This window comes from Megalopta genalis, chromosome 5, assembly GCF_051020955.1.
Source record: "Megalopta genalis isolate 19385.01 chromosome 5, iyMegGena1_principal, whole genome shotgun sequence".
Taxonomy (NCBI): domain Eukaryota; kingdom Metazoa; phylum Arthropoda; class Insecta; order Hymenoptera; family Halictidae; genus Megalopta; species Megalopta genalis.
The window spans coordinates 17648959-17676292 of NC_135017.1; the positions used below are offsets into that span (position 1 = coordinate 17648959).

The 27334-nt window shown below is 53.4% G+C and overlaps 1 protein-coding gene across 6 annotated transcripts in view; it reads left to right on the plus strand.

Moving 5' to 3' along the window:
• The first annotated feature begins 2355 nt into the window (after nucleotides 1-2355).
• sff (BRSK family serine/threonine-protein kinase sugar-free frosting) overlaps nucleotides 2356-27334 on the plus strand; it is a 40892-nt gene continuing 15913 nt past the window's right edge. For 3 of the 6 annotated variants that reach the window (XR_013033515.1, XR_004492066.2, XM_033482586.2), the window contains exons 1-9: nucleotides 2359-4441; nucleotides 20170-20350; nucleotides 20530-20670; nucleotides 21658-21808; nucleotides 22384-22599; nucleotides 23408-23607; nucleotides 24121-24351; nucleotides 24686-25002; nucleotides 27094-27245. Coding sequence is in view for 4 of the 6 variants with exons in the window: in XM_033482586.2 (XP_033338477.2) it covers nucleotides 4342-4441; nucleotides 20170-20350; nucleotides 20530-20670; nucleotides 21658-21808; nucleotides 22384-22599; nucleotides 23408-23607; nucleotides 24121-24351; nucleotides 24686-25002; nucleotides 27094-27245 (1689 nt within the window). In the remaining 2 variants the exon portion in view is untranslated. Of the gene's footprint in view, nucleotides 4442-20169; nucleotides 20351-20529; nucleotides 20671-21657; nucleotides 21809-22383; nucleotides 22600-23407; nucleotides 23608-24120; nucleotides 24352-24685; nucleotides 25003-27093; nucleotides 27246-27334 lie in introns of all 6 variants that reach the window. The other 3 variants (XM_033482589.2, XM_076522311.1, XM_033482588.2) reach the window with 2 other exon arrangements.

Consider the following 27334-nt stretch of genomic DNA (forward strand, 5'->3'; position numbering starts at 1 on the left):
TTACGATCGCGCGGCAGAGAGATCGATCGATTGTCGCGGAGCCGGCGAAAATCGGGAAAATTGTAAAATATATCGATGGCGGAGCGCGGCGTTGGGGAAAGAAGAAAAGAAAAAGGTAAAGAGAAGGCGGGTCGATTGTCCGTCGGTCAGAACTAGCTCGTAAGAAGCCATCCCCCGGGAGCTTTCCGGTGTCAGACGCTTCCTGTGTTCCTATCTGCCTCTATATACCTATCGATCCTCGGCCTGCACCCTCCTCTTTGTGCCATCCGACTGTCGTCCCTCTCTTTCCGTCTCCCTTTCGACCTCCTCCTCCTCCTCCTCCTCCTCCTCTTCCATCCAGGCTCGATCTATATTGCATTCGTACCCCTCTATGCGAGGTGTCCTCGCTCGTAGCTCGCGCCATAACGCTCAGGGTAATTTTCCTTGCATATTTATACGCGCGTCTCATCGAGAAAACTGTCTCCGTTAAATGCTTCTCTTCTCTTCTCTCCCTCGCTCACTCTCTCTCTCTCTTCGCTCTCCGCCATACTCCGCCTTCCGCTCGCCGTCTCTCTCGGAGAGAGAGAGAGCTCCGTGTCTCTCTGCTCGGGGTTAATCGCGTTTAATAGATTCACGTTCGGTGGAAGTTTGTTGCTCCACGGCCGCGCTAGCGTCTCGCTTTTTCTCTCGTCGATCGGCACCGACTCGCCGCCAACGAAATCCTCCGACCTCGCCCTTCCGCTCCCCTCGACCCCCGTCGCCCTTCCATCCGATATCGTCCTTCGGGAGGGCACGCTCCGTTCGACTCGGAAAAAGGGACTTTCTGCGATCTCCGATTCCATTCTCTCCGCGAAACGCCTTTCGTCCTTCGGGTTCGATTCGAACACGCTGTCGTTCCAGAGAGAAAAAGAGAGAGAGAGAAGTCGCGCTCGTGGAAATCTTGGCCCTCAGAATTCGCCGACAAAGGCCGATCGCGGCCGCCGGGATGAAAATTAACAAGCTACCGACGCTAAAACGATTACCACGCGATCGAGGGATCGGAATTCATCGAAGGCCGCGCGGCGGCGGCGGAGGAGCAGCGACGCCTGAAATTTTCAGCGGTCCGCGGGCTCGTCCCAGGGACGAGGATGCTCTCTTTCGTTAATAATTAATCCGCTGAATGATTAATCAGCATCCGGACGTCCGAACGTTAACGTCTGACTTAACCTGTCTGATTCCATCGTGAATAATTCATGGCGCCGACGTAACTTCGGAGCGTTCGCCTCCCGATCGCAATATTCGACACCGGGCCCGGCTGCCGCATGCGTGTGCCTCTATGCAGAAGGATTCGCCCAGCCGCCTGTTACCCTTCCGACAAATTTACATGCCAAGATTGGGATCTTCGCCGTTTATTTAAGCGCCGATGCGGAGGGGAACGCGTCGACGATCCGCCGCGCCTAGCCGAGCGGAGGAGCCGCTCGCGCGATTCCTCATCCTGGACAGATTCTTTTCGCGGAACCGTCTACTCCCCGACGGAAAGAGCAACGCGCAGCCCTCCCCTCCCGCTCGTTTTAATCCAATTTACTCTGCCCTCGCAGCCGAAAGGGAGACCGCTTATCTCCGGACCGCGAGTCTATCTCGCGCTACCAGTTTATGTCTCTGCCGGCTGCGTTTCATCCGGTTTCCTACCGACCGGTGCTTCGCCGTCTATCGCGAGCATCCTCTTCCTCTTCCTCTTCTTCTTCTTCTTCTTCGGGCAAACCGTCTTTATTACGGAGAACTCGCGCGACAGAGTTCGACAGGGTGGGACGAGGGAGAGCGCGGTAATTGTCGCGTTCGCAGGTGAGAATGGGTCTTTAACGAACCTTCCCGGCGTCCCAGGTCGGTCGTGAGAAACTTTCGGTTGATTCCCTCGGAAAGAGGTCAACGCGAGCACGCACGGTCTTTCGGGGAGATTCTAGTCACGGCCCAGCGGGAGAAACCGTGGATCCGGAAAAGTTGGCTCGGCGAAGGGGCGCATCTCCGAGGCTGCTGCGTGGTCGCTGGCCTTCCTTCCTCGCGGAGGAAAGTTTCGCGACGAGGAGGATCGCGGGATCGATTCGAAATATTCCGTGGCTCGCGCCGTTTTCCAGACAAGAACCGCGCCAAGCAGCCACCCTGACGGTACCGACGAAAACACACGGCCGAGAGTCAGCCCCTGCCTGCCGCGAGCGACAGGGAACCTAGTCACCCCCGCTCTCTCTCTCTCTCTCTCCCGTGGCTTCGTCAGCGATGGGTTCGATCGATCGATTTCTCTCTCGGGCTCTCCGAGGCGAGGCAGGAGCGAGGGCGAGTGGTTCGCGCGTGGAAAGAGTGTTCTTCGAGAGAAGAAAAAGAAGAGCGGTTCGACGGCCGTGGCAGGCCGAGGGCTGAATCATTCGAGGCGGCGCAGGTTTGTTTGGACGGTCGAAGGGCCGCCTCGAGGCCAACCCTACGCGTGCCGTGCCGGCGTGGCGCGGCGTGGCGCGGCATGGCGCTGGCAAAGGACGAGAGAGCCGAGAGAGCAGAACGAGCAGAGGGTGGCGGCGGGTGTGGATGTGCGCGCGCACCAAAACTACCCCCTCTGTCGACGTCCGTGTAACACGTAATCGAACTGGGAGCGCCGCGGTTCGTCGTCAGCTCCGTGATCCGCGAACGACAGGGCCGAATCTTCGAGGAAAACGAGCGCACGAAAGCACGGGGGGGTCCCGAGCGCCGGATAAGCGGGACCGAGGAACAGGGACGAGAACCCGCGGGCCGCGGTCGCGACCGAGAAACACCCCCGAGAGGATCCTCCTCGGGCCTGTCCGGTGTCGAAAGCAGGAACGTCGCAGCCTCGACTCGTTCCGACTGATATACAGTGACGTATCGGTAGTGGTGGTTGGTGGTGGTGGCGGTGGCGGAGGCGGTGGTGGTCGTGTGCTGGTGGCTCTCGCGAGTTCGTGTGTGCCTGTTGGTGCGCGCTGGTGTTGGCGGTTCTCGCCGTCGGTGTGGTAGTGGTGTCGGTGCACGAGCACGCGAGAGTGCACGAGCGCACGGGTGCACGGGTGCACGAGTAGTGCGCGCGAGGGGGTGGAGGTGCTGCCGGGGCGAAGGGACGGTCGGCGGCGAGCCTCGCGCTCTCTTTCCTCTGCCTCCGTTTTCCTCTCCCTGATGGAACCGAGACGTCGCGGACGCACGCGAGCACAGGATCGAGCCGTGGAACGACAGACTCGGTGAACGAGAGCGACAACTCGGCAACCAGCGAACGAGAAACGAGGGATCTCCCTGGCGAAGGGTCTCGCGGGTGTTACCGACGGGACGAGCGTCGGCCGTGAACGACGGGGTGGACGAGCGCGAGCGACAGAGGGTGCACCGTTGGCAGGAGGGCGAACCGTTCGAAGGCCCTCGCGACGCGCGACGAGTCGCGCGACCGCTCGAAAGTCGCCGAGGGACGATTCCGCGTCGCGATCGGATTCCGCGCGTGACAGTGTTCGGGTTTCGCGTCCGCAATGGCGCCTCGCGCGGCTCCGAGGAGCAGGTCGGCTTCGAGCGGATCCGCCGGCGATCTCCGGACCGCGACATTCACGTGAGCAACCCACCCACCCCCCATGCTACTCGAGGACCCGTTGCCGTCCGCCGCGCCGCCTCTTCCTAGACTCGTCCTCGCGATCCTGCCGACGAAGCGAGCCGCCTCCTCCTCGCGGCCGACACCATGAAAAGGATCCGCAAGAGGCAGCCGCGGAAGATCAAGGACCGGTTGTCGTCGTCGTCGTCGTCGTTGTCGTCGTCGTGTCAGTGACACAGAGTGGTCGCCGTGCAGTGGTCGGTGTGTGCATGCGTGCCGAGAGGGGTGCGCGAGTGTTCGCAGGTGATTCCTCCTCGTCCTTGCCCTCGTCCTTGCCCTCCCGCGTCCCGCGCCCTGCGTCCAGCGTCGTCCTGCGTCCGACGAGGCTCGCGAGAATCGCGCCGGTGATCGACATGCCGCGGCGACCAGCGATTCGCGTCGCGAACCCAACGGCAGGAGACACCGGCGACTTTCCTGAAGCCGGGAGCTGCTAGAAAAACTCCAGCTCTTGATACCAGGTCGAAGAGAAGCCGAGCAGCAGGGAAAGGAGAGCGAGAGCGAGAGAGAGAGAGAGAGAAAGAGAGAGAGAGGGAGAGCGGAAGCGGCAGGAAGCACGGCAGGAGTACAGTCTGCTGGCCTTTGCCGGAAAGAAAGGGGAAAGGGAGGCGTGCCGCACAAGGGGGTGGGGACGGACGGAAGCAGAAGAAGAAGAAGAAGAAGACGGAAGGAAGTCGGTGGAGAGGTTCGTCGCCGGCAAGCCTGTCCTCGTAGGATAATCTAGCAACCTGGCGGACCAGGAGGAAGGTGGCTCGGCGGCGATGCAGGGCAAGGAGAGCCCCGTCGGGTCCAACACCCAGGAGACCCATCAGTATGTCGGCCCTTATCGACTGGAGAAAACCTTGGGCAAAGGGCAGACCGGTGCGTGTGCCAGCAGATTTTCTACGCGGATTAACGATCGCGATCGCGTTCCCATCCGACTCCGCCGCGAAGAAACGCGACGCGTACACTCGCGTTTCCCCCCGCGCCGGACACCTTGAACTACTTCGAACGCGTGACGGAAACCTTCGAATCGACCCGAATATATTGCTTCCAGTCACGAGCTATTGTCGTCCCCGTTATTTATTAATATCGTACACACGGGATGCCCCTTTGTCACGCCGGGGCATGGACAAAAAATAGGTTGACCGAATGCGCTCAAAGACGATCGGCGCGGCGCGGCGCGGCGGCGAGCCGCTGCGCTGGAAAATATCACCGGTATCAAAGGGACAGGGCCGAAGCAGGAGAGAGACCGAGAGAGAAAGAGAGAGAGCGTCGGAATCGGCGCGCGTGCCGAGTCGCCTCTAATTTCTCGTTAAACGACAAGAGACGGAGGAGCCGAGGCTCTCTCGGAAAGCGGAAGGATTAAAGCTCGTCGCTAATCGGCGAAGAAAGAACGAGAGACGGCGGGAGGCGCGCGTCCGACTCCCTCGCGCAATTCCAGGCAATTCCAGGCAATCCGAGCAATTAGTCCGCCCGGGGGCAGAACCCGCTCGAATATTATTCACCGAGAAATACGCGCGCGTCCGAGGAGCGTGTACGCCTGTGTATCCGAAAATCCCGATTCAGAAAAGCTCGACCCGACCCGCTGTCTCGTCGCGTTGTCTCTTAAACACCTTAAATTGGACGAAGGATTTTTCAAGGATATTCGGCCGGTCCGTGATAAGCGGCGTAAAGTTTCCAGCTCCGAGCCGTTTCGAAATTTCCGTCACGCTTTCGCGACGCGACCGGCTCGCGTCGACGGCTCTGTCTGGCGCTTAAGCACCGCTTAAATGCCATTGCTATTCGGAGGATTGCGCGTAATTCGCGTCGCCCCGTCCGCTCGCGAATCCTAACGGCGGATCCGATTGAATCGCTGTGTATCGTTCCGAATCTAATTCCGCCCTATTTGCATGTATAGCTCGCCGCGTAGTCGCGCTCGATCGCATGCCGGCAATACGATTCTATGTCCAGGCCGTAACTTTCGCGGGATCGTGCATTTTCAATTTTTCACGCACGCGTTCCGCCAAGTTTTTCCAAGGTCGAAGCGATTATCGTCGCGGCGCATTGCGTTTGCTCGATAGACCGTCACGATTTCTCGACGATTGCTCTCGCGTTCCCGACGAAAATTCTCGTTTACTCGCCCGGCGAGCAATAAGCCGGCTCTGGAAACGGCACGATCGTTTCTCGATCGTAACGGCGGCCGGTCTACACGTGTAAACGAGCTTTTCCCGCATGCTATCGGTCTCCGCGGCAACAACCTGCCCCGTCGGCTCTTGATAAAGCGAAATACGACGTTTGTCGCATTGCTCGTAATACCAAAGTTCCTCGTAATCGCGTCGCAATTCTCGTGCGCGAAACGTTCTCTCGAACCTCGAGAGTACTCCGCGGGTACGTATTACCTCGCCAGCTCGAGCGTGCACCCTGTGCACGGGTCACAGGGTAGTCGGTGTTTATTTGGACGCGCGCACACCGCGACAGCCGGTGGTTCGAAGCCGCGGAAAACCGAAAATCGAACCTTCGAGGACACTCGTGGCTTCGAGGAGCTCCTATCGCGGGTCAGGGCCAGCCGAGATCCTCGGCTGCTGGTTATTGACGGAACCGCGGATCTCTCCGACAGCGTAGATCCTCGCGATCCGCGTAGATCGCAGCGTAGATCGCCGCGAATGGAATTCGACGTGTTCGCTCTGCATTCGTGGAAACTTTCCGCCGCGAGCAGAATTGAAAAACGCTTGACCGTTAGGGTTAATTCGCGGGCGCTCGACTCATTCGATGAATTCTTCGAGCGACTCGATATCAACGAATATTCGAGTTACTCGAGTATTTATACGTGTACCCTATATACGAGGCTGTCAAGTACTATGCGACGCTTCGAATTAACCCTCTGACCTTCGGTGTCCTGTAAAACACGAATTGGAACGACAGATTTGGATCGTTGACGCGTTCAGCGTCGAGAATCGACCGTCAAAATTCCCACAGAGTTGAAGCGATTTAATGAATTAAATCGAAAATAGTTAAAATTTCCCATAGCGGACGATATTGGAACTCTTTCCGAACTATCCTGGTCGAATTCGGTTCGTTCGAATATGTCAGGATGAAAACGAGTTCTCAAAATTGGTAAAGAATCAGCGCGACCGACGCTGCGCTCGACGCGTTAAACGGCGAGTTTATTCGCGGCTTTTAAATCGAAATCGAGTTCTACTCTTCTATTATCAATATTTGAACAAGGATAGACGAGATCCGCATACGAATTCGCGTCGTTTGATCTTGAACGGTTCCCGGAAAGTGGTCGACGAGCTCGGCCCCGCGGCCGCTGTGCATCGGCTGCGATCGCATTCGAGGGAAAGTGCAACGCGGCCGGTGCACCCTATAGAATTTTGTTAGCCGGAAGGGAAGATGGGGGCCACGAGAGCCGTGTCTCGTCGCGATTCACGAGAGCTCGAGGCTCCCGCTCCGCTCGTTCCCCGGTGGCCCGAAAATGACCCAGGCTCGCCAACAGACCCCGTTGCCCGGAAGAAGACTCGGCCTTTCATCCGTCCCCCGCGCACCTTTTCATCTTCCGAGCTTTAAAGTAACTGCCTAACCGCCGCTGCAACCTGCACCACTTCTCCCTCTCGAGGCTGCTCCTCGAGATGCGAGAGTCGGCTAGCAGGGTGTGACGCGACCAATCGATACGATCGAACGGCCCGCGATTATAGTGCCGCGCGAGATGCTTTTTTTTCTCTCCTAGAAACAGCCACGTACAGTCGTTTCTCCCGCATTGTCCCACGGCTTTGGAAACGAAGGCGGACAAATTGGGAACAGGAGATACGATTGTTCGAGCCTCGCGACTCGCTTTTGTAGCTACCGATAATCGACCTCTTTCCGAGCTGTCCGGTTTCGTTTCCAAGTCGCGGGACAATCCGGGAGAAATTGCTGGTATCTCTGTATCTGGAACATTCTGGCTTCGAAGATACGGGGAACCCCTCGCCTATTTATTTATTCATTTATTTGTTTATTGAGTATATAGGAGAGGATTATATTAATGATCGCATTAGTGATCACGACGTTTAGAGAAAAGGGCATTTTTCTGTCGAAATACCCACGCTGCCTCTCTATCCTTCGACTTCCAAGTTAAATTTGTTCAATCTTCGAAGATTATAGATTATCGGAAAGGGAAAATAACGAAGAACCACTTGTCGAGAAGGCTGTCGCGATCGAAAGCAAGGCGAAGCCGACTAAACTCGCCTCGAACGCAGCCGCTGCTTCTCCGAATTTCCGGGCTTTTCGAAGCCGAAAAAACAAGTACACCTTTTGTTTTTCGATGCGGCGATAGGCGACCGCGCGACGTTTAACGTTATTCCGCGGAAAAACATTCCGCGCGAGAGGCTCGTAAAAAACGTCGCCGGTATTTACCGCGCGTGTTACGCTCGGTCGCGAGGTGTTCTCCCGGAGAGGAGAAATTGGTGTGCCCCGGTGTTCCTGCAATGCGATTACACATTCTTTCGCGGATCCACTTTTAGACGGCGGCCGCTTAATCGGAACGTTTCCCGGGAAAACTTATGAAGAGGCGCGCTGGCTAAAACGGTCGGCAATCCCTTCGATTAAAGCGTCCCGCGCGGCCAAGTTTTTGCAATCTAATGGAACGAACGTGTCCCGCCGGCGGTCCCGGGGTTAAGCAAATACGCCCGTGCTCGCCGATTGTTCGCCGCACCGTTTCCTCGGAAGTTAGAATTCGGACGCGGCTGGAATACGTCGGGGTACGCTTCGCCACGAAATACAGTAATGTCTCCCATACTGACGCTCGGATTGTCCGCTAAAATGGATAATTTTTAATTACTTTTTAATAATTTTTATAATTGTGGACAATTTATAACTATAACAATAAATATATTATATATATTATATTATATTTTATTATATATTATAATTATATAATAAATATATTATATATATTATAATATATATATTATATATTATAATTATATAATAAATATATTATATATATTATAATATATATAATATATATTTATTGTTATAGTTATAAATTGTCCACAATTATAATATATATAACAATAAACCACAAGGCTCGAATAATCGTGTCTCCTCTTCCCAAATTGCCCATTTTTGTGCGCAATCTGGGCGTCAATTGGAGAGACGTTACTGTATTTCTGCTTTCGGAACCGGTGAAATCGCGGTAGGCCGTCCGATTCGAGGAGCCGAAGGCGGAGAATGAAACTGCTGGGTCGGAAATAAAAGTTTCCGGGGGTTAAATATTTGATGCGAGTTCTTCGATCGAGGAGAGGATCGCGTAAACAGACGGCCGTCTCGTCTCGTCTCATCTCGTCTCTCCGGGTTAAACGCACTCGAGCGAACCCGTTGCCTCTGGTTCACGGCGCAGGCTTCCTGTTACGGTTACGATAATCGGAATAAATCCACCGTGGGCAAACGCGGTTCCACGGAAATAAAGCCGGACGACCTCCGAAAAGATTCACGAGGATCCTTTTCCGGTATCCGTTACGGGCGGACCTTCGGCGCGAAAATAGCCTGCACCGAGAAGGTTAATCGGATCGGCGGCTCTTTCAAGCTTCGTTCGACCTCTCGCTCCTCCTCCATTATTCCGAGTCGCGCGAATTTCCATCTTTTCGTCGAATCGTCGACGACTTCTCCGATACTTCGATACGTCCGCCCGAGCTTAGAGTAGCGATCCTTGGCTACAGGGGTTCGATATTTTTTGGGGCAGATTCTTTTGATCTTGCGCGCCCAGTGAAAATATTTAGTTAAATATTGGACTTTAAGAGTGGAGAAAATATTAGGTTGCTTAACAATTCCGTTCGCGTTTTCCTGTAAGAAAATAACAGCGCCGAGCAGTCGTCGACGCGAACAAGTGTATATTATACAATTACATGTTATACAATTTCAGTCTAAACTATCCTATCTTAAAGTAGACACTTCCAGCTTTCATTTAAGCCGAGTTTCGTAGAAATAGCTCAACAGGAACGTATCGTAAAATCCATCTGAACTTTTCCTTTGAAATCTTGTAATCTCCACGATGTCGGAGCTCGGTTCCTTTCAATTTCTCTAAATGATCTCGTTATTCCATTGCAATCTCATCTAGCCTGTCTTAAAGTAGACACTTGCAGCTTTCATTTCAGCCGAGTTTCGTACAAATATCTCAACAGGAACGTATCGTAAAATCCATCTGAACTTTGCCTTTGAAATCTTGTAAACGCCACGACGTCAGAGGTCGATTCCTTTCAATTTTTCTCAACGACCCCGTCGTTCCATTGCAATCTAATCTAGCCCGTTTGAAAGTAGACGCTTCCAGCTTTCATTTCAGCTAAATTCTATAGAAACAGTCCCACGAGAACGCATCTGAAAATTCATCCGAGCCATCGCTTCGAGTTCACGTAATTTCCCTTCGCCTCTCCCAGGTGTCGGAACCGACTTATTAAACGACCTAATAAATAGAAAGTCGAAAAATAGGCGCCACCCTTCGGTTCGCTTAACGAGTCGCGCGACAATTTCGCTCTGCTCGTCGCGCAGCTGCATTATCCATGCACATACGGATATTCTTCGCGAACACGATCGAATATCGACGGGAATCGGCTGCTGGGGGAAGAGAGTAGTTTGTTGACGCAACGTGGAAATTGACGAAGCCGTTGCACCTCCGCCGTCTGGAAATTCTGTTGCTCGGGCCAGCAGCTGGCTTCGCTGACAACCGTGTTCGCCGGGACGCTCGGATGTCGATGCAAATGCGGATGCAAATGCGTTTCGGCGCGGCCGCGTTTCCGGGTAAGCTGCACGGCCGGAATTTTTGCGAACGGACGATCTTGGTCCGCGCGCTGGCGCGGACCGGCATTTCGAGGCTGGCGAGACCGGGACGACTGGAAAGTTCGGACTGGAGTCGTTCTGAAATTCTGCCAGCCAGCCAACTCTGCCCCATGAAGACGCCACAACCTACTTCGGCTGCCAAAAATCCTTGCGAGATCGCAGCCGCGCGGGACAAAGCGAGAAATTGGACGGCGAGCCGCGCCGTTGTCTCGCGTTGGCTTTGATTCTCGCCTGCGTTTTCCGGCTTTTCCGCCTTCCCTCCCCCGAATTCGGTGCCGATAACAGGAAAAGCTGGTCGAACCGTGTCGCGAGCATCGCCACACGCGTACGCTCGCATCGAAACATCGCCGTCCCGGGCCCGAACGGAGCGTCGCACGTTGCCGACGTTATTTCGGTCAGCCGTTTTAACGATCGTGAACCGTCCATGGAAGCGGTTCGCCAGACGTTTCCGCGTCTCTCTGTTCCTCGTAACGATCGCAACAACCGTCGGCAACGGGCACCGCGTATCTCGAACTCGGCAACTTTACGGGTCCGGTGGAGCTCTCGATTTGATATTCCGCTTGCCGAGTTTACGGCGAACTCCGCCGCCGGACCGATAACCGCAGATTTTATGTACGGGGGGATGTTACGTTGACGAGCCGGCGGTGTATACGAGCGACGGGGTGGATCCCCGTGAAATAATAAATCGAGGACATCGTTCGATAGTTCGCTCTTCTCGCGGAATTGCGTTCGGCAACATTCGTTTCGCCGGATTGCTCGAACTCGAGCAATTGTTCGCCGCGCGAAAAGCGCATGTCTGCGCCCATCGATTCCGCGCGGAGTAATTCGAACCTTTTCGAAAAACGACGGCAACGGAGCTCGCAGTTTGGCGATAATTCGGGCGACAAGCGGCGGACAGCGGCGGACAGCGGCGGCCCACGGGGCCAGGCCCCGAATTTCGAGGGAATTCGACGGAGCGCGGAATCCGCGAAATATCGCGATATAATTCGATTCCGGCGGCGAACAGGGCCGCGGCCATGGCCGCATACGAAAAAGGGATTTCCGTAAACGCATTTGCATAGTGACATGCGGATCGTCGACCCGGCGTGGAACGGCGTCTGGGGATTGCTCCGTTATTTTCGCGAAGCAAGACTCGCCTCGTTTCGAATAGAAATTTCCGACTTGCTCGAATTCTTCGAAAAAAGCTATTTTTACTTCATTTCCGATCTTAATCGCGTCTTGGAAGATTATTCTTATTCGCATAATAATTCGTAGTCTTGAATGACGAATCGATGGAACAGCAGATAGATGCCTTCGTATCTCCGGTAAGATCTCTAACAGCGATCTGCGTCAAGCACGAATATTTGCACTAATATTTTTTCCCGAGAAATTCCAGCAATCGGAAAGGTTCCGACCGTTGTAATCGCAGAGATAATGGTAAAGGGGACAACGAGAGTCGCGAGAAGTTGTAACGAAGTCTCTAAGGAGTCCGAGGGAAACTCGGAAGTCGGTGCGGTTCGTTCGGAAATTGTTGCGCGCGGGAGTGGGAGGCGTTGCAAAAACAGAGCCGATTGCATAAGGGAAATATTAAATAAGATATAATCTCTGGCCGCGGTATTGGATTGACCTCGTTCGCTGCCGAATAAATCGAATCGAGTGGTTCCGGTCGCGCGAGGGCGAACTCGAAAGGCGGGAGCGAATTTTCGCGCGGCGTCAAGAGAGAGCAGACGATGCTTTTTTAATTTGGAATTTCGTCGGGACTCGATGGAATTTCGATTTCGAGTCCGCGCTAATTAAGTTGATTGAAGGGTCGACTCGCGTCGGCACGCGCGCGGTCGATCGGTCGATAATCGTCGCCCCGTGCTCGGCGTTCCCTCGCCGACGCGGAAAAATTCAGCGGCGCGATAACGAGCGCGGATGATCGATGGTTTGACACAGATTCGACGGATGTAGGATCACTGGTCGCGGCGCGGCGCGACGCGTCGGGACGTTCGTCGCCGTGATATCAACGGGGCTTCTCCGTTCCATATCGTAGAATCACCGGCTATTAAGCACAAGCGTAACCATTCGACGAAAAGATACGCCCGACTGTACCGACGCGCCTAATTACCGCCGCGGGGAATAAGATAGGAGCCGCGTAATTAGGACTGCTAATCGCGTGTCCGACGCTCCTCTTTTTACCCGGCGACAATCTCTGCGCCAATTACGATGGTTCATCCTGTCTGCCTCGACTCGGAACCGGATTTTCGTTCATTTTTCTATCTTAAACTTTTTCCCGCTTTTACGACGCGAACGCGACGCTCCTTCGGAAGCTTTTCCGATGTCCACGGGGATTTATTTTTCTGTGAAAAGTGTACGCTATAGTCGGGAGTTCACGCTATTCCGTCTTTCACGCCGAACCTACCAAGCTCTAAAAACGATCAACGTGCGTTGATTATTAATAACGTGCGACATTTTTGACAATACTTTTTAATCGTCCGTTCAACGAACGAATTGCAGTAAATTCTCCGCAATTTTCCTTCAGCTTGCGAACAAAAGTGGACAATTTGGGAAGAGGAGATACGATTGATCGAGGCTTGTACCTCGTTTTTTACAGTTGTCAACGATAGACAATTATAAAAACGAGGTAGAAATTTATCTCTGGTACGAGGAAAATTAGCGAGAAGTTATTGCATGTACACGCGTGCTCGTGCCGGGACGCCTGACTCCTATCTCGTGCATTTTCAAGATCGACCGTCGAACCTCCATTTCTATTACGCAATCTGCTTTCTCCCCTTTGCAACAGGAATAACGCGATTAACGAGGCTAACGATATCAACGGAGAGCGAACGATCAAAGTCTGCGCCGGCAAGTGGAAACGGCGCACGATGGTCGGACACGCGAAGAAATCTCGCCGGTTTCCCATCCCCCCGAGGGAACGATTTCTTTCGCTGCTCGCGGGAACGCCTGCAAACGGTTTGCCGATGCTCGAGAATTAGAAGGAACGGTGCCCGTCGATTCCGAAAATTACAAGTCGCGCCGGTAAACGGTGTTACGCGCGAGCGTGCGTAATTTCACCATGGGAAACACGGTGTCGGAGCTGTTGGAAGCCGCGCGTCGTTAGGGTCACCGGCGTAACGGAACGCACGAAATGTAAACTCGCGATAGATTGATTTTCACGAGGGGGGATTGTCTGCCGTCGATGTCGGTAAATCGTGCGTGATGCGAGTCGTTAGGGAAAGTGCACTTTAACGCGTCCCTATGGCGGGGCTAATGTAATTCCCGTTCGTCGATTCGTCGGCCGAGCACAGCGCCGGCCAGTCGGCCACCCGTCGGCCACCGACACTTTCCTCGCCGAAATTCCGAAATACGAATTTCCGATTCCCCTCGCCGGTTCCCACAGCCGTTCTCGATTTCACCGGAAGCCAAGCCGTTTCGCGGAGAATTATTTCAACGCGGGGCATCGCTTCGACTTCCCTGCACGGCGCGCCGTTCGAACCGCGAGCCAAACTGCTGCTTCCAGATGCGTTAAACGTCCCTGTAAAAAACGGTTTTATTCGCTGAAATTCTTCCTCGATTTTTCACGCATACAAATATACTCCCCGCTAAATACGAGGGATCGAGAATCGATCAGTTTTCAGTCGTCGACTTCGTCGCGAAATCCTCCGCAGGATCAAAGGCCGAAGAGAATGATCGGTGGCAGGGGGTGAGGTTTCCGAGGTTCCGTAAAAGTGAAACAATTTAGCGGACAACGGGTCGGCGGGTCTCGTCGAAATCGCCGTCTATTAGCGTCGTCGAATGCCGTCGTAACGAACGCACCGGCGTGTATTTACGGGGGAACAAAGGCGAGCCGTCTCGAGCGTTATGAAATGCTCGATAAATTGGAAGAGGAATAGTAATCACCGGGAAAATCGTGGAAGCGGGCCCGCGGAAAGGGCATTCGATTAATTAATTGTCGAAGGGCGCTCGATTCTTCCGCGCCATCGACGCTGCAACGACCGCCCGGATTCTTTTGTCATCCGCCCACTCCTTCTCCTTCGTTTCTCTATCGTTTTATACTTGGTCATCTGCTCCCAGCAGAGGGGCGACGGGGGGAGCCGGATAAAGGGAAGCGAAGGGCGAGGCCCGCGACGTCTGCTTTTTAAGCGGACCGAATAAAGACGTCGCCGTCGTCTCGACGCGAAGCGACGGCGTTCTCGAGCCGACCGCGGCCCGATTTGCTCCGGTTTAAGCCAATTTAGCCGCCGCTATAAATTCTGCTTTCCTCTCGGCTCTCTGTTCCTTCCGCCCTCGCCGATCTGTTCCGTCATATTTCCTCGTTTTCGCCGGCACGGCGCGTCGTTGCCGACGGCCCCGCGACGCCCCTAAATCTCAACTTTTCAAACGGTCCGAAAACTGCGGACTTCTCTCCCTCTCTCTCTCTCTTGGCTACCGTGGATTTATCGGTGTACGCTTCGCTCGCAAATTAGCGGCCCTCGATTCCCCGGAACTCGGACACGCTCGTCTATTTCTTCGACAGAACTTCGCGCGACCGAGAAAACACGAGTTCGGAATCTTCGAGATGGAGTTCGACGTTTTCGCTGCTTCGTCAGCCGTATGCTGGTTAAATAGTTACGCTAATCTACTGTAAAGTAATCTGTTATAAAGGAAACCATCGTGTAAACAAAGTTCAAGCCGTTCAATTCAGTTCTAGAAAAACGTTATCGCGTCTTGAGAAGTATTTGAACATTAACGGGGTTCGATGTACAGTAATGTCTCTCTAATTGACGCTCAGATTGTCCACTCTTCGTGGACAATCTGGGGAAAAGCAGATACGATTATTCGAGCCTTGCAGCTCGTTTGTTATAGCTGGTAACAATTCGTGACTATAAAAAACGAGGCTCGAACAATCGTATCTCCTTTCCCAAAATCGTCTATTTCAGTGAACAATCCGAGCGTCAGTAAGGGAGACATTACTGTAGCCTCGAAAAAGATGAACGCGCCGCGAAAAGATCACGTCTTCGTACTGCTTCTGCCGTATCCGCCCGTCGACGTGCATCCGGAACAGTCCAAGGACGTTCGAAACCTTATCCCGTCGCGTCCCTCGAGCATGAAAACCGAGACGAACGTGTCGCGTGGGCGGAAAGGAATCTTTCCTCGCGGGTAGAAGTTGATTTCGCAACTGAGCACGACTTTGTGCGCGCAGCGGGGCCGTAACTTTGAAAACCGGTGGGGCTGGAAGGGGGTCGATAGTCACGAAGGCCGAGAGGCGAGGCGAGGCGAGGCGAGAGCCCGAGGATCGACCGAGCCAGTGCTCCGCTCGGCGACAAAGAAAATTGCAAATTCGTCCCTTCGGACTATCCCGGCCACGAAACCGTGGAAAACACTCGTGGACACTTGGAGGTCGTTGAGCGGGAGTGGCGGGCGCAATTTGAGAAAAAAAGGAAAGGAAAAAACGCGGCGCGGGCGACGCGGCCGCGGCACGAGCCACTCGTCGCTCCTAACGAGTATTTAATATCAGTATCTCCAGGGCTGAGAAACTGATTTCACGAACGAGAGCGCGCTCGCGGATTAATTATGCGCCCTGCGGAACAGTTCCCGAGCGACCGGCGACGCCGCGGCCGCGGCCGTTTGATATCTCGAGTGGGTAAATACGCGGAGAAACAGCGGTAATTGAGGGCTCGAAACGTTTCGAACCGGTCCCGACGAGTTTCCGCTTCACTTCGAACGAGAGCGAGTTCACCTGCCCCTTTTTCTATGCGCGCGGCTCCACGCCGAAACTCCGAGCCGGTCCGTTGCCCCCGTCCTCGCACACCGTCGTCCATCGAAACGTGCTCGGAACCCCGAAATACGAGTTTACTCGTTGCTTCGTTTCATCAATCGTTCCCTTAGAACACCTTATTAACGATGTTTTCACCGGTATCACCTGTTATACAACTCCAACCGAATTAACGCCTCGACGACTGGATCGCGGATTTTTATGCGAAATAAAAATCGTCTTCGTCGAGTGCAGGGAATATTAATTAAATAGCATGTTCTCCGTTCTTTTTTCAATAACTTATAATAAAAATATAAAATATATTATAATATATTGATATATTTTTCTAAATTCTCTCGATGTGTCCGTCGAGAGGAGCGATTCCGCAGAGAACATGGAACGCAGGAAATATTTCATTCGATTCTGCGAAACGGACGCTGTTCGCGAAAGCAACGCGTGAATTAGTAAAAAATATCAGACAAAGTCTCGGCGACGATCGTCGGCACCCTTTTGTACAAAGTCCGCGCAAACGCCGGTCGAATAATGTGAAATAAAATAAAACAGATGCCGCGTCAGATGATCGAGACATCCATACACCCACACCGTTCCACGATTTTTGCGGCGCGTCTCGCGGCCTCGCGTTGTCACGGTTTTTCACGCGACAGAGATGCGGCGCACAAATCGAGTCTATCGACACGCACCGGCATTTCAATAGAAATGAGTGGGCGCTGAGAGAGCGAGAGAGAGAGAGAGAGAGAGAGAGAGAGAGAGACGCGACACGTAATTGAACATGCTCGATAAGCGACGCACGTGTGTCCGATGACGCCCATCGGGAAAGAATATTCGAACACGCGTTCGTTTATATTTAGTGTATCGTCGGTCGCTCGGCTCTGAATGCGATTTCACGATCGACGCTTCCTCGGAAATAACTGGTGCCTATTGGCTCGCGCCAGTCCGGTCAATTGGGAACTAGAAACGCTCGACGAACTGCGAATCAAGGCAGAGAAATTTGTCCCGGGCGCTGTTCGTTTCGTCGATCCCTCGCGCTGCAGACGATAATATCGTTAGCACGTGACGAACCGTTCCGAATCGATTGTTTGCAAGGTTGTCGATAGATCGAAGGTTTTTGTCAACACTGAACCTACCGTGGCATTATTTGCACATTCTTTGTTTGAACATTTTTGGTATCGCGGAGCCACTTTCGTCGGGAACGATCGAATAAATTTCTCGATTCGAGCTTGATTCGAGTTACAATAAAAATCGTAAGATGTCCAAGTGAACTCAGGCCTGTAGTTCTTATTAAAAAAACACGTATCGGACGCCTTTAGTATTCGCTAAGTATAACGTTGGTGCTCTTGCACGGCATCGTTGAAAATTGCAATTTAAATAGCCAATGGTCGCTACTTTTTACGCACGACGAGTATACTCGTCGTGACACAGAATACCGCCACTTCTCCCTGACGAGTATACTCGTCATGACACAGAATATACCGCCACTTCTGACGAGTATACTCGCGAAACACAGCTAACCGTTTAAACGAGGAACGAACGATCCGCCGCAACTTTTGATTTCCATCGCACCGTTCGATTCCGAAATGGGTGACCGGGTTGGCCCGTGGTGCCACGAGTTAGGCGAAGCCATCGGCGCGGAACAAGGGCTCCGGGACGTATCAAAGGCCTCGAAAGTCCCTTATCGAGGGTCTCGATGGATCTCGTCGCGGCTGGTCGGCTCGATCGGACCGGATTAGGGACGTTAGGATCGCGACGATCGCCGATCGTCGTCGAGTTTCCGCGACTTAGCAGGAGGCTGGGAGCCGAGAGCAACCCGAGCGAAACCGCTGTGTTTGCCAGGCTGTTTGCCCGTCGTGGCGGCAGAAGTGTGTACACTTTGCCGGCGTGCCCGAAGAGTCACTTAGACCTCGGGGAAGGATCTCCGGCAGCTCAAACATGTCCCGGCTCGTGTAACGCGTCCATTTTCTTGGCCCCCCGTCGTCGGCCCTGCGTCGCGAAACTTTCCTCGTCACGGCGCGAACGTAACAATGGAATTAGCGAAGTTGCGACCGCGAAACTGAGACACGGTCGCCTTTAATACTCGTCGATATCCGACGCGGATCGCGCCGCGATAACAGCTCCATTGAGCGGCGTCGAAGTACGGTAATGTCTCCCTAACCGACGCTCGGATTGTGCAGAAAAATGGACAATTTGGGAAGGGCGGATACGATTATTCGAGCCTTGCGGCTCGTTTTTATAGTTGTTGAGAAATCGTGACCATAAAAATGAGCCGCAAGAATTGAATACGGAATCCGTAACGTCTCTCCATTTGACGCAAGCAATGTCTCTCCAATCGACGCTCAGATTGTCCTCAAAAATGGAGAATTTGGGAAGGGCAGATATGATTATTCGAGAGCCTTACAGTTCGCTTAACAGTACTTAACACCCGGGACTATCGTCGCGAATGAGATTCGAGCGAGTTATTCTTCGCTCGCGAATCTCTCTCGCCGTGAAAAAAGCGAATCGCTTTGCGGCCGCGTATAATCGCGCGATTCGCGGCGCATCGATACGAGAAACGCGGAGAACGATCGGCGCGACAAAGGTCGCTTCGAAGCCAGTTGGAAAACGCGATAAAGCTGCGATCGTAATTGCGAATAAACGGGCATTGTTCTCGTTGGCAGAGAGGAGAAGCACGACGGTGAAAGAAAAGGGAGACGTAGGAGAGCGTTGCGAAATGACCGGGCGTGACTACTTACATAGTTGTTCGACTCGCTCGATTCGGCTGCCAGGTTTGTTAGCCAGATTAGAAAATTTAATGACGGCTGCGCTGATCCAGCTCGAATAGGACGAGATCCTCTCTCTCTCTCTCTCTCTCTGTCTGCACAAGGACTTCCAATTAAGTGGCGCGACCCAATTCGAACGGTGCGCGGCGAGCACGCCGCGTCTACGTGCGTTCGAAACGTTCTCCTGTCTCTCGCGAGGATTGTCCGACTAAAAGCGACTGTGCGCTACTTGGCTCCGCAGTGATTCAATGGTTCTCGTCCGTGCCGCGGGACCTACGAAACACGGCCGACGGGCAAACAGTCGCGGGCGGCTCGTTGTTCGCTTCGATCGAGCCGGGTAAAATTACCTCGTCGGGAGAACAATACCCTCCGCGGAGCCGGAGGAGAACTAAAGTCCGTTCAACGAGAGCCGGCGCAGATAAACAAAACATCGGTTTTCTCTTCCTATTTTAACACCACCCTTAATCTCCGTCGCGATGGCTTCTGTGTCGAGCTCTTAATTCCCTCTGTTCCACCGTCGCGATTTTCAATCTTCGACGCGCTGCCGCATCGATCCGTTTCGCCCCGCAAATAGCGCTCTTTTTATTTAGATTAAAGGGACGTCCGGTTTTTAATAAGCGGCATGCAGCGAACGCTCGCGAACCAGAACCACGGAGCGTGCCTTGTTTAACCGTTCGAGTTCTCAGGGATTATTCGGAAAACACGGTCGAAAAATGCCGAACAGCGTGATGATAGCGCTTGTCTTAATTGATTGCGAAGGGAACCAAGCGGCGCGACAGCGCTCGTCAAGATTGACAAGCGAAACGAAAAGAAAAAAAATGAAAAGAAGCAGCTACGCGATGTACGCGCGTCGCTAAAGTTCGATCGCGACGCAAGATCTGAACAGCGCGATCGCGCTGCTTGGGACTCGAACGGTTAAGGGGAATAGATCGAAGATGTTTTTAAACTTTCGGACTAGCGCGTCTCTCCCTAATTTTAATATAATTATTCTCGCGCGAGATCGATGCTATCTAACTCAACGTCTCAGATTGAATTCGTTTAAGCGAAGCACTTTAACCTTATGAAATTCTCGAGGCTATTAACTTAACTTTGAGGCAGTCGAAGCGTCGCCTCTCGCGCTGGAAAATTGATGGACGCTCGCGACGAATCCTTCTAGAATAATTATTTGCGAGATCATCGTCGAAGATCTTTTGTCAATGATGTGATAAACAGCACGGCGAACAGCGAAATACACGGTTCAATTTTTTCGTATGTCTAACTTGGTTTCACACGATCTGTTTGAATCTTTCCCTAGAAAAGATTCGGTTGCTCTTCTAAAAAACGATCTTTTTCTCTGTCGTTTGCCGCAGGATTGGTCAAGCTTGGGGTACACTGCGTGTTGGGCAAGAAGGTGGCGATCAAGATCATCAACAGGGAGAAGCTGTCGGAGTCGGTGTTGATGAAGGTGGAGCGGGAGATCGCGATCATGAAGTTGATCGACCATCCTCACGTGCTCGGCCTGTCGGACGTGTACGAGAATAAGAAATACCTGTGAGTACAATTTATATTCCCCGGGAAATCATTATGCTCGGCTTATATTCTCTGACCAATGCGCGCTCGTTTACAAAAGATAACGGAAGCGAGGAGCTTTCGGTGCCGGCGAAAACTCCCGGGAAAACACGGACACGCGCCAGCTTTTCGACTGAAGCTGCGCTTTTCTTCCGTTTCAGATACCTTGTTCTGGAACACGTCTCGGGCGGGGAGCTTTTCGACTATTTAGTGAAAAAGGGTAGACTAACGCCGAAGGAAGCGAGGAGATTTTTTCGACAAATCATTTCCGCGTTAGATTTTTGCCATAGTCATAGTATATGGTGAGTACATCTCCCCTAATAATTCACTGTTCCCGCCGAAACGTGTAGACTAAATTTGTCAGCGAGACTTAAAGCTGTGAGACTTGAAGCTATTAGCCCTTTCGCGTCATTCGACGGACAACGCCGTTCCTTTGTGACATTTCCTCTCAATCTTTATCCGCGCGTGATAAACAGCCCGCCGCGATAATTATACAACATCTTGATTATGTCTACAAGAAAGAGCACACTTTACCGTATTCTAATCGCTCGACGTAAGTCAATTCGGTGCTGAACAACGAAGTGGAATCAATTCCGCGCGGGCGCCGCAATCGCGAGTAAGGATGCGAAGGGGTTAAATGCCGCTGAAAAATAGAGCGCGCGAGGAAAGAAAGAGACCTCTCGGTCGCTCGAGCACGGCCGGAACGACTCGGTCGAACGATTCTCGTGCATAAAAGAGGATCGGCTGGCTCTATAATTCATAGGGTCGCGTCGCTCGTTCCTCGGATGGGTTGGCCCGCGAAAAGTTTCGGCCGGCTCCTCGCCGAGATAAACCGCGGAGCGCTTAGGTGCCGTTACGAGGGAACATGATCCATCGAGTTTCCCCGGAGCGTGGCTTGTCGCCGGCTAAATCCATCGGCAAACTTAATCCGCGCGGCGACCTTCGCTATTGGAAACCCCGGAGGCCGGAGCTTAGGCCCCGAAATTCCTTCCGGTTAATTTCGCGAGGCGCTAAACGACTCGATAACGGCCGGCGCGGGGCGAGAGAGATAGAGAAAAACGAGGGGAGACCCGCCCCAATCGAATAAATAGAGAAACGGAGCTAATTTAGCGGCAGGGACACCGTGGAACATTGGCCCGGATCGATCCTTCATTCAAATTAGCCGAGCCCGGAACCCACGGGCCACGCGACCGTTCTGGCCGGCTCGAGTGACCCGAATTAGGGCAATCGCCTTCCCACCCCCGTACCCCTCCCCGAAACTAACCGAGTCTCTGCTTCTTCGTTCACAGTCATAGAGATTTGAAGCCTGAAAATTTGTTATTGGACGAGAAGAATAACATTAAGATCGCGGACTTTGGGATGGCGTCGTTGCAACCGGCCGGCTCCATGCTGGAAACCAGCTGCGGATCTCCTCATTACGCCTGTCCCGAAGTTATTCGAGTAAGATTCGCCTCGAGATCGCTCTGTCCGCGAGCACACCCGTTTCCTCGAACGCCTCCTCCCCGTTCTTCGCCTCGCTTTGCCTCGCTTCGCCTTGCTTCGCCTCGGAGTCCGAGATTACCGTAATCCGCCGCGAGGAAATTGCCTTCTGGTCGATAATCTCGCGGGAATCCGAGGCGTAGCGAGGATCTTCGGCTCCGATACGCCGGCGATCGCTCTTTTCTCTCGCCAACGAGGGAACCCCGGCGACCGGTTCGCGCCAATTTCCAGGAAACTTCGCGCAACTGTCCGACAAATTTGCTCAAGAATTTAGCCGTGTTTCTTTCTATTCGACAAAGAAATCGCTCGACCATTCGGCAAGGGTTAAAAATGGACGGCGGCCGGGCGCCGGGGACGCGAGGAGTCGATGAGCAAAGGCGGCGCTTCAAGGCGAGCGCGGTTCTCGTTCTCGGGACGTATTAAAACCGGGGGAGGAAGAGTTATGGTCTCGCCCGCTGCGAGCCGAATCCCCGGCTCAGGAATTTAATTAAGGTGGAAGGAGTTGAGAAAAATGCGACACGATTGGTTGTTCCCAGGGCGAGAAGTACGACGGCAGGAAGGCGGACGTCTGGTCGTGCGGGGTGATACTGTACGCGCTTCTGGTAGGCGCGTTGCCGTTCGACGACGACAACTTGAGGAAGCTGCTCGAGAAGGTGAAACGAGGCGTGTTCTACATACCGCACTTCGTGCCGCCCGAGTGTCAGAATCTGCTCAAGGGGATGATCGAGGTCGATCCGGACAAAAGGTTGACGGTAAGCGATCGCGATCGGCGCCAAGGACCTCCGCCGAAATCGGAGATACGCGGTGAAACGGGTTTGATCGGTGTCCCTGTTACGGGGCGTAATTTCTCGAGTATCTTTTAACACAGATTTATAGAACCAGTACGTATTATTTTATGGAATCGATACGCAGAATTTCTACGACATCGAAGTCGGTCTGTGCGTTCGTATATTTCATACGCGCGGTTTCGCCGATCCTTTCTCGCGACTGCAGTTACGCTACATTTTATTATACCAAAATAGAACGATATTTTTATATTAGGCTATAGTACTCTGTACGATCGTGAATGTACACGGGGTGGTCGCCTCTTAAAACGATTGTAAAATTGGACCAAACGTGTCGAATTAACGCTCCAAGTTTAGGGAACCCGTCAAAATGGCGGGTCGTTAATTTTTCAATTTCCGGCTGTTCAGATCGTAAAGATACGTTCGCGAGTTATTTGTTCAATGTACACGGCAAATATTAAAACAACACTCGTTAAAAATTAGGAGAAAAGTCTTGTCGTTGCTTTTGCAAACTAATTGAAAACAGAGCTGTTCGCTGCGCTCCGGAAATCTAGTGTTAAAATCCACCTTAGTCTTATAGATATCCATATATAAATCCATATAGTCTCTAGTCTTATAGATATCCACTATCTCGATTTCGGTATTTATACATTTCGGTGTCGAGACCCTGCCGGCTCGAACAGTCCCCGATCAGAACCCGATCGAGATCCGATCGAGGTCCGATCGGAGAGAGCGCAGCCCGACCGATAAATCCTGACCGAATCGACTCCCACAGCTGGCGGAAATAAACAGGCACGTGTGGGTGACAGCGGCGGGCAAGGGCGAGCTGGAGCTCGAGCTGTCCATGATGGACGTGGTGCAGACGCACGTTATTCCGTCCGTGGATGCGATCGATCCCGACGTGTTGCAGGCGATTGCGAGCCTGGGCTGCTTCAAGGAACGGGACAAACTGATCCAGGAACTCCTCAGCCCCAAGTAAGACGTCCTAGGCGACGGAGAACGATCGCTTTCCCTGACGAATTCGGAACTAGAACTACCAAACCAGTCAAAACGACCAGTGTCGTATTTTTCCTTTTGCAATCCCTGATACTGAAAAAACGTTCTAGTCAGAAATTTCCAATAATTCTATCGCTAACCGATTAAGCTACCCCGCTGATCGACGACCGGTTCTCTCGCGCTCCTTCCGAGCCAAAGACCTCGGACAATGCCGACAGCTGCATCACAGAAAACCTAATCTCTCGCGGCCGTGTGGAAACCTCGCAGACTGAACGGACTATGTTCTTTAACGTCGCAATAACGCCTATAAATCGATAAGCCAAGAGTAAATAAGGAATGCGTGTCCGGAGACCCTCGCGATGCTACCTTCGAAACGATTATCCCTTACGAGAGTCCCGAACGAATCGAAGACACGGTCGAGTCCGAGATTCCTCGCGCGCGAAGACAAGGTTTCATCGATCCGTTTATCGAACGATTCGCCCTATTCCGCAGCCACAACACGGAGAAGGTGATCTACTTCCTGCTGCTGGAGCGAAAGCGGAGAAGACCGGCGTGCGAGGACGAGCTTGAGGTGATGCGGGGCGGCGTCAGGGGCTCCGTGAGCCAGCTGGAGGCCGACCCGCCGAGGAAACGGGTGGACACGTGTCGGGTGAACGGCAGCACGGCCCTGAATCTCGGCGAGATCAGCCACGGGTCTCCGCTGACCCCGCGGAGACAGTCCAGGTGAGTTTGAACCGGATCGCGTGCCCGGTGTCCATCGGAGTCGAGTCGAAAGTCGCTCTTCGAGCGAAAGTAAACGAGGAAAAACACGCGAGAAGGAAGGAAGAAATTCTCCGGTCTCGCGAGAGAAATGATCGGAGAAATACGCTAATCACCGCGGCTGCTCCGACGGAGATCGTTCGATGCGTAAAAAGTAATCTAAAAGCGGGCGGGCTTTATCGGTGAAAATCTCGATAATTACGGAATAACCGATAAGCGCCCGAGGCTCTAACAAAAGTCGACCGGTGGGTCCAGCGCGCCAGTCGATAACGGGGGTGTGTTGGTATGTGTGTCGCAGCACGAGGCATCACGCGCGTCGCTCGCCGAGCGCAGGGTGCCACACGCACGCGTCCCACGCGGCCCACGCGCCGCACGCGTCCCACTCGCACGCGTCCACGCCGGGCAGCTCGCCGCTGCACGCCCCGAACGCGGTCGCCGGGCTGCTGAGTCCTCATCGGGCACCTCCGAGCTCGCACATCGGCCAGACCGGAAGTCCTCACAGGCTGTCGGCGGTGAGCAGCGCGGCGGGCAACGGGAACTCGACGCATCCGGCGGTCGCGGCGCCGGTCCCAACTCTGCCCAATGTGGGAATCGAGATCAACGACGTCCAGCAAGGTGAGTCATCCTCGATCCGTCGCGATCGCGACGCTTTTTTAATCCTTCGGGCCCGATAGGCGCGCGGATCCGATGCAACGCGGCGCGGATTGAACGCGACGTTCGTTCCAATTCGCGGGTGAAACCGCGTTGCGCAAGGGGCGCGGTGATAGGCGGCGGGACTCGATTCGACGCGTTCCAAATGGAGAGACGTCGCGTCGGGGCCGTTGAATCGGACCGTCGCTTCCGCGATAATGGAATTTGTCCTCGGCGAGACAATGACTCCGGCGAAAATACGAACTCGGTATCGGGCTCGCCGCGAGCAATACGATCGCGTTTCAATGCCGTCTAGGCTACGACCCCGGTTACCGTGCCTTTCATTCCCATTACCGTGCCCCAAACCCCGTCCCGATGAAAGCTCGCCGATCCTGAAAGAGTCGCGACCCCGCGATCGGTAGCCGGTAATAGGCGAACATTCGAACGGGTTACCGATAAGACGGAGAGCCGGCGAACCTCGTCGAAATCGCATAAACGCGCCGCCGTTGTCGTACCGGACAAAGAGTTAACCCTTTGCACTCGAAGCCAAATTAACGCGTAATTTAACGGAGTTTCTCCGACCCACTGTATCTCCATTTTGTATAACCTAGCGCATTGTATCGATCTTTTCAATAGTCCTTCAAATGTGAACAAATTTGATTGATCAAATTATTTTGAAACGTGACATAGCAATTTTTAATGGCGTCTTGGAGTCGCCATTCGGGTGGAAAGGATGAACTTTCCAATTTCCGAAAGTGTACGCGACGTCGGAGGATTAATTCGTGCGGCCGACAATTCCGACCGGTCCGACGCGAACCCGTTACAGCTCAGATTGTACAGAAGAATGGAAAATCTGGGAAGCGGAGATACGATTGTTCGAGCCTTGCTCGTTTTTATATAGTCGTCGACGATCGATAACCATAAAAAACGCGCCACAAGGCTCGAGCAATCGTATCTGCTCTTCCAAAATTGTCAATTTTTACGGACAATCCGAGCGTCGATTAGAGAGACGTTACTGTAATCGGATGATCCGAGTCTCGCGCGCAGGTGTCCGAAGCGTGTTTAAACGCGCGAGGATGAGAAAAAGAGAAGAAGCTCGTCGCTACGGGCGTATCGGGACCCTCGCCGATGTCTGAGCACCGGCCGTTTCATCTCGTGTCCGAAGGGGCGGCGGCTGTTAGCCGGGGCCGCCTTTAAAAAATGCAAGTGACCTCCGCGCGCGACGGCCTCAAAGCGTAACGAGCACACACTGCGTGCGGAGTGCGAGCCGTCGTTAAAGACACGTGGCCGAACTCTCGCGACGCACCCAACGCTCGCGACAACGCTCCCACTCGCGGCTGCCGCTCCGCGCCCTTCCGACGGGAAAACCTCCGCGTCTCTCTTTTTCTGCCGGAACGGCTCGAGTGCCTCGCGGTACGGAAACAACGGCGGAAACGTTCCCTTTATTCGAGACAATAAGACCCGCGCCTCTATCTTCGCCGCTTTGCTACCCGCGCGGATCTTCGTCCTCGGTGAAAATCCACGAAATCGCGGCCTCTCGAACGCTTCGATCGACGCACCCGTTTCGGTGCGATAAGACGTTTCTTCCGATTTTGAACAAATTGAATATATATAACTCGTATCTTTACGATACGAATAATCGTAAATTAAAAAGTCAGTGACCCGTCATTTTCGCGTTAATCCAGCGATCTGGGTTCTACGCTTCCGGCTAATGAAGCGTTAGTCGAACGCGCTTATCCGTGTACAAAGACATATTATCCGGGCGTGTACACGTTTGTCCTAAATACGTGTTCAGCATCGTGATCTCCGTTCGCAAACGGTTTCGATTATCGAGACGAATCGATCAGCCCGGGATTGGGATGGACGCCGCGAAGATTAACCGGCGCTGTCCGTTTGCCAGCGTAAACGGTCGATCATCGTTGATCGGTTTCAACCAGCTGGAAACCGCAACAATTATCGAGTCACCGCTACAGTCGCAGTCGCAGTCGCAAGCTGCATTCGCTGCTCCGGGGACCAGCGACTGCGACTGTTGTTCCAGTAGCTACGTGTACGATAAAGAGAGCCTCGAATTCGCAGTAGTAGCGGTCGGCGTTACACCGCCGGGATCGCCGCACACCGGAGCCGGTTCCGGCGCCCATCACTGGAGATCGAGACTGACCACCATCAAGAATTCGTTCCTGGGCAGCCCGCGGTTTCATCGGCGCAAATTGCTCACCAGCACCGAGGAGGTACGACAAATATTCTCGGATTTAGATATAATATCGAGATGGGCGACGCATCGACGCAGGGCTCGCCAATTTCTTGTCGAGATCTCGAC